The 7829-nt window shown below is 36.4% G+C and overlaps 1 protein-coding gene across 1 annotated transcript; it reads right to left on the bottom strand.

Annotated features, from left to right (window-relative positions):
• Nucleotides 1–3173: 3173 nt before the first annotated feature.
• Nucleotides 3174–6971, bottom strand: cysltr3 (cysteinyl leukotriene receptor 3). The gene is made up of 2 exons (XM_084426553.1): nt 6885–6971; nt 3174–5553 (listed from the first exon to the last, which is right to left on the bottom strand). The coding sequence occupies exons 1-2, from the start codon at nt 6889–6891 to the stop codon at nt 4361–4363; spliced, it is 1200 nt and encodes a 399-aa protein (XP_084282679.1). The 5' UTR covers nt 6892–6971; the 3' UTR covers nt 3174–4360.
• Nucleotides 6972–7829: the final 858 nt, after the last annotated feature.

Below are 7829 nucleotides of genomic sequence, written 5' to 3'. Positions count from 1 at the left end.
AAGTAATCAATGGGCTTATTAAAACGTATGTACAAGATTTCGACAAACTGCTCAGTGTTATTTCTTAATCAATAGTCTAGTTTTTGACAGCACTTGGCCTTATCTTCAGGAAAAGCAGATGATGTAATTAGTTACATCTGCTCATTATGCAAATAATCTAACCAGCCAATCATGCGACATGGTCAAAGGTTCAGGTATTTTTGAATGGATGGGTAATTGTATAATTGTAGCATGATGCTATCATATCAACATGAGCCTTTCCGTGTCTCTCAATGCTGCATTTATATTTCTAGTGCTTTTATTATTCAGCAGAAGCACCACCCAGAAACACTTTTGGTGGTCAAGAATGTTTAGATGAGTTAAGATATGAACTGAAACGCGTGCCTTCTCTCAGTCAGATATCGGTTTTCTCTTTCTTCTGTTTTGTTTTCTCCAAAGGAAGTGATTTTAGTCCAATTACACCTTATCTTACAGATCGATTCCTGTTTCTTAGGAAAAGAATGCGGGCCGAACCATGTGTTTGGAAGATGCCTTTAGCAATTACTTCCTTTGGAAACAATCGAGTTTACAAGATGTTGTTAGAAATCAAATACCAGCGAATTACTTCCTGTATACGTTTACTTAAATTGTACACATTATTAAAAAACAAATAGGGACACACACGGTACGATAAAGGTTTCAAACGGTAGTATTGTGAATGAGGAGTTAATGACTCCTACTGAGGGAAAAAATGATAAATAGTGTAGGCCTACAGATTTTTTTAAATAAAAATGTAGGCCTATACCGTAAAAACAATATGAGCAATAAGTAATGACAACACGTTTTTACATTGCTTTAACTCATCAAACTAAGTTGAGATGTTGAAATGACTTAAACATCCAAGCTGATTGTACTTAAAGGGATACTCCACTTTTTTCGGAAATATGCTCATTTTACAACTCCCCCAGAGTTAAACAGTTGAGTTTACCGTTTTAGAATCCATTCAGCCGAACTCCGGGTCTGACGGTACCACTTTTAGCATAGCTTAGCATAGATCATTGATTCTGATGAGTCCAGTAGCATTTCTTTCAAAATGAGCAAAGAGTTTCTCTCTAACTTTTCATTTTCCGTCGATCTTAGTACACGGTTTAACTACAGAAGAGTCAAGTTTTAAATAGGAAAAATATTGAAACTCTTTGGTCATTTTGAAAGAAATGCTACTGGACTCATCAGAATGATCTATGCTAAGCTATGCTAAAAGTGGTACCGTCAGACCCGGAGATCGGCTGAATGGATTCTAAAACGGTAAAACTCAACTGTTTAACTCTGGGGGAGTTGTAAAATGAGCATATTTCCGAAAAAAGTGGAGTATCCCTTTAAAAATTTAAGGCAGAAAGTTTTCTTTAGTGTAGCAATTACACAGTATACACCAGTTTTTGAGCACTTCTAACCTCAGGTTCTGGTTAAAACAGTTGTTTTATGGTGCATTCAAGTCCTCCTGGTACGTACGAGGTGGGAAGTCGTGCTTATAATAATGGCATGTGCGTTCAAGTCACTTTCGTCGGAGCAAGATGGCTGTGTACTTTCTCTTAATTAATTACATAAAAATACAGTAAGGTTCTTAAACTCTTGTTCTAGAAAATGAAGAACAAAGAAATGTGCATCAGGTGTAGGCTACTTTGTATTTTTATGTTTTTAATTAATTTATGAAGCCACTGCCAACTCATCGTTACATGTTGCATAGTTATATTATAATTCTATCATATTCTGTGTTGGCGATTAGCTAACCTAACTGCGCTGTAAATAGAAAAGCCTGACAATATCACAGCTAAATATCTTTACGTATTGTGTATTCCGCCATGTTAATCACTGACACGCCCCCAACTCGTAAAGATCGGAGCTTAGAGAAAATCCCGAGCTCCCCACACTGGTATTTACGACATTGTGGTGGCGTTCAAGTGCGTTCAACTCGTAAATACGATCTATACGAGATGACTTCAACGCACCATTAGTTACTTAGTAAAACAAGACCAATAATTTAGCTTTTTGACTTTATTGAAACGGATTTCATAAATGACCTTCTTGCACATAGTGCTTTACAAATAGATTTTTACAAGCAGTTTTCCAAATAGAAATGAAACAAACAATGAAGAGAATATAAAAATACTATAGTAGTAATAATAATAAAAGTAAAAAGAAATAAGACATTGAAAATGTGGTAACGTACAAAAAAAGTACAGTGGTAAAACTACTTCATGAAAGCACTGAGGTGGCTCTGATAATACTGGCCTATAGAGCAACAGAAAAATAAATACAAAATGTTGTTTACAAATCAAAAATGATATAATTTCTTCAAATGTGCCTATGAGATAAATAATGTATGCTAAAAGACTGATTAACCTTATTATGTGGTTATTTAGAAGAAGTAGAAGTTTAAATAAAATCACACGCTCTTCCCATCTTCAATCATACTGACTACAGTTATACAGCGAGCCAACAAATGTTCTGCCGAAATTCTTCTCAAATGGAGTTTGATTGTTTGAAGTTTGAAAATTGTCTTTTTCGGAACTTATATAATCTAATGATACAATTAAGAATTTCTGATATGCTGATAAAGGTTTCAAATACTGCAATCAGCAGAAAACACAACAAGGAATCTGGACTAGAACGGCAACTTTTTGGCACAGATGTGTATCTGAGGAGTTTTAGATTGGGTAAAAAGTTTTTAGTAAAAAAAAAGACACCATAGATTTGGGAATTTAGTCTTATATGGGAAATGTTTGAGCTAATTAAGATTTCTGACGTTTGATTGCAGATTTTTGAATCTGAACAGATTTTGAGTCGGTAGATGTCTAGTAGAGGCATGTGAGATGTCTATCTATTTGATAAGAAGGAGATTCAAAGTCTTAATTTAACCCAATTTGGGGATAAAATGAAGATACTGAAGATAAATCATTTTTCTTCACAGCTTCCTGTGTGGAAAAAAATATTTCTGTGCCTTACACAATGTCCTCTTGTAACAATGAAAAGTAGCCTACTTAACTATTAAATATCTTCTCAAACAGACTTTACTGGTTTATGATGGAACTGATTATACAAATAAAAGTTCCTCACTGCCATTAAGATGTCGAGACCGCAGTCTTTCATTTCCTGTGTACGTTTTTCTGTATTGTTCATTTATTATATTTATCTGGGGTTCGCTGTTTTATTTCTATGTTTTAGCAGAGAGTGAGCGAGGTCCACCTTTAAGGTTATATTAGCTGTGTGTACAGATGTGTTTTATCTGTCTCATGTATTGATATTTGTTTTAACTTGTGTTCTTATAGGGATAATTGAAATGTATGAATTTCTTTCTTCTGCTGAACACAAAGTAAGATAATTTAAAGAATGTTGGTACCCAAACAGTTAATGGTCCTCATTGACTCCCATACTACTATGAGGAAGAAAATACTATGGAAGTCAATGGGGTCCAATGAAAGAAATTCATACAGGTTTGGAACGACGTGAGGGTGAGTAAATGACTTAATTAAAATTTTTGGGTGAACTATCCCTTAAATCATCATTTTATGTATTTATTCAAATATATGGTGATGGGTTAATCATATTGAAAATGGTATGTTCCAGTTAAGTAAGAGCAGGATAAATATGCATGTAAGGCTGCTGTCACTAGTAGGAGGGAGAGCTAATGGTCAGACTGAGTTTAGCGAGAGATGAACAAGGTTCTTGTTAGCGCCGCTTGAGCGCAGTAAAACTCCAGCCTACATTTTTTATGACGGGGAGTTGGTGCTGTTTTTAGTACGTAGCAGTTCTGTTGTTTTCATCGTGCTCTTAACACCTGTGTTTTTTACTGCTTCAGTGTTCGATCCTGGTGTGATTGCAACCGCTCTGTATCACAGGCATCTGTGGTTCCGTGAAGAACCTTTAAGAACCTTTGGAACCTTTCCATTGGATTATTTAGAGTGGAAATGATTCTTCAGATTATTAAAATGTTCTTTACACAGGTTCTTTGAAGACCAAAATGGCACTGCTATGAAAACCCCCTTCTGTGGCCTTTATTTTTAAGAGTGTGCCTGGGTGAGTCGAACAAGAACATGCATTCCTTGAATTTGATGTAAGATGCTTGGGATAAAAGCATCTGCCAAATGCATAAACAGTAAAAAAAGAAAAAAAAAGAGCCATTTTTGATGTTGTGTGAGGTTCACCTAGACTTATCTAATGCCCAACATCTTTAAACATTTTAGTCTCACGGTTGAGAAGTGAAAGGGAAAAAAAAGAAATGCATTGAGTTTGCTTATTCATGACAACAATAGACATCTATTCTTCACACTCCGATTTCTTCCTCTGTTCTTTACTACTGCAAATCATTATAGACTTTCCTTTGTCAGTCATCAATGCTTTTTGCAGAGTCAGAAGATTTGCATTGCATTTCAGGCACGCAGTCTTTAGGCTTCTTTTTGCTCATGACCAGACAGGACCTGTCTAAGGAACATGGCAGACAGTCTTGGCGTACGGCAGTGAAGCTTTGGGTTCTTGTCCTCTGACAGGTTTCGGATTGGCTCCGGCGTCGAATAGATGGGTAGAAACCACTGTGATTGATCGAACTTTGCGTTACTCGACCTGACGCTTTACGGACTGACTTGCGGAAGGTCTCTCCTGCGAAGTAGTACAACAAGGGATTGAAGCAACTGTTGGATGCCGCCATGCACAGCGAGATGACCAGAACTTTCAGGAGGTACTGTCTGACCTGGCAGTCCTGGCTTGAAACAATGGCGTGAAGATGGACCGTGCGAATGATGTGATATGGTAGGAAACACAGCAGGAACGTGCTCAGGACAACCACGATCAAATACACAGAGCGTCGGCGGGTGATCCGCTTTTGAGCCCCGATTTTCCGCCCTTTGACGAGTTTGGAGAAGATGCAGCCGTAGCAGACCAGTATTATAATAAACGGTATGACGAATCCAAACGAAACCCCCACATAGTTCAAGATAAATATGCGCTTCCATGACATGATGTTCCCGGGTTCAAAGCAGATAATCTTATCCTCCCGTTTTAAAGTACCTGACATGAGGAACGGCGTTGACAAGAAGGCCACAAATATCCAGATCGCAAAGCATGATAGACTGGCTCGCCGCACCGTGGCCAGGGTCTTGTGGCGAATGGGGTGAAGCACGGCGAAGTACCGTAGTACACTAAGGCCAGTAAGGAACAATACGCTTGTGTACAGGTTCACGTAAAAGGAAAATACACACCAGCGGCAAAACCAGTCTGGGAAGTCCCATTGACCGCCCCTGAAGTAGTAGACCAGGCGGAAGGGCAAAGTCAAGGAGAAGCTAGCATCTGAAATGGCCAAGTTGGTCATAAAAACCGTGTTGGCAGACTTCTTAGGGGTGAAACGCAGGAACACAATCAAAGCCACGAAGTTGCTGATGAATCCAATAGGGAATACAACACTGTACGTGATAGTGTATGCCATATATTTGAAGTCTTCGCTGTCCCTACGTGTCTGGTTGCCGCATGCATGTTCTTGGGTGGCGTTGAGCTGAAAAGCAGTTTCCAATGTAAACGTGGTAGCTGGAGACAAAAAGAGAATTAGTTAGATATAGGCTTTAAGCATGCAAAATTATGCTTGCTTCTGTTTTTACTAGTTAAAAGAACAAATAATAATGATAATAATAAATTGTTAAAATCTACATCAACAAACTCTCTCGAGCCAAGAGGTCAGTCTGCACTGGTCAAGCATCTTATGCAAATTTGCAGGTCATTCAACTTCAGCTGTTGTAGCAAATTTGAATAAAAACTCTTTGCATGTGTTTGCGATTATACTCTGAATGTATGTGAGTCTAGTGAGGCCGCACCAAAAAGACAATCAACAATAGCTTACTAAACCAGGAAAAGCACAGGTTTAAAAACTCCACTCGGTTTTCCAGGTTAAAAATTTATATTGCCATGGAGGTTTGATACAGACAGCAGGGGGTTGTGTTTCTTAAAATGCAAAGTATATTGTGCTTTATTTTATCTAAACTTTTCTAGTCTTGTATAATTTTTATGCATGCAGTTTTATATTTAATAATTTATATTCATATTTTATTTTTAAAAATTATATTTGAATACATTTGAATGAAGAAATAAATATTGAATGTTATGTAATGTTATTGTAATGTCATGTCCTTATTATTTTTCAACTACCCAGATATCGTTATTTTATCAAGAGGTCTGTTGTTTCCAGTTCTCCCATCCGTAGTTCATGCAAAACATATGCAAAATAATATTCGGTGGGTGAAATGAAAACTGTTGCACACTAACAATATTCAAATGACAGCTGTATTCATAGACACCTGCAAAACAAAACATGAACCGTTTTTCTGCATAAAGAAAGGCATTGTTAATTATTAATATGCTCATTAATCCAATGTTCTGGAAGTAACTAAACAGGTCTTGTATTGTCAAAGTAAATGGACTAATACAGTAAAGCTGTATAACTCATGGAACAAGTTTGCCCACAAGTCATATTAAAAGTACCAAAGGTATTATCATATTTTATACATAGCATGGTAATTCCTTACAAAAAAAAAAGGTAATGTGAAGAGGATACAATGGTACAGAGAGGGTAGATGATACTTTAGTATATACCATGGTACTTAAATAGTATTTATGTTAGGCTACTTAAAGGTAGTTCCAAGAATATCATGGTACTACCATAGTGCAAGTCCAAAATAAAGTTTTTCTACATATTCCTGGATTATTTACAATTTCAAAAAGGTACAAATAAATAATATGGTATTCTTGGTATCCTGTAAACAAATAAATTAATTTCAGAACTATCTATATAGAATACATCCACTGACATTAAAATGTAAAACTCAATATGACTCGTATGAGGCTGTGACTGGAGTTTTACTCACCTGTCATTCTCTTTTGACCATCATTCTCCTCATCATCAGCGGACTGATGAATCCGTGAGAGTCAAGATTTTTGTATTGAGAGCGTTATGTAACAAAATGTCAGTATGTTCCCTCTAGGCAGTTTCAAGTGTCTGCTTCCTTTAATAAGTGCATGAAGAGTGTTATCTCTGTACTCGAGTGCCCACGTATTATCAGTCGTAATGTACGAAGTACACTAGACTCTCCAATAGTTGTCGCCTTGGCAAAAGAATCGCTTGTTTTCAATGATTCATACGAACCGATTCGCCCAGCGTATTCGACTGCAGAGACGTGAAACAAACTACACAGCATTCGATGCGATCTGGATATAATCTAATTGAAAACATAGTGGTATACAGCATCATTTCTGTAACACTAAGATGAACGTAAACTTTGACTAAGGGGGAAACCTTTGAATAAAGATTCAAAATAATTAAAAACGAATGGTTTCTTGGGGAGTTCAAACGAATCGATTCGTTAAATTGAATCGATTCGTTTCAGACACTTCCTAAATATTTCCAGAGAAACCACACCTCACACTTCAGGTGTTTTTTCTTCTTTGGCAGTTTCTCTGAGCAGATGTGATTTGCGTTGGAAGCATAATTGCGCAATTCCCTTTACATGGTCAAAAATAGTCCTTTAAATAATTTTGTTATCCAGTGGCTATAAATTAAGAAAATTATTGAATTATCTTAAAGCACATTCTTAATAATATTCTTAAGAAATATAAATATATTCGTAATAAAACACATTTTTGTTAGGCTTGTTATGCAAAAAGCACCATAAAACAACTTTTATTTTCAGTTAGTCAAAGAGTTCACAGAACGTTAGAGGAGGATGTCCAAAAATATTGTATTTAAATAATTTTGTTATCAAAAAAATATATGTAAAAGCTAACAGAAAAAAACGAGAAGAATAAATTATATT

The sequence above is a fragment of the Rutilus rutilus genome, assembly GCF_951802725.1.
Source record: "Rutilus rutilus genome assembly, chromosome: 12".
Classification (NCBI taxonomy): Eukaryota; Metazoa; Chordata; class Actinopteri; order Cypriniformes; family Leuciscidae; genus Rutilus; species Rutilus rutilus.
The sequence above is the reverse complement of the archived record's forward strand: the minus strand, read 5'-3'. Positions and strand labels throughout refer to the sequence as shown.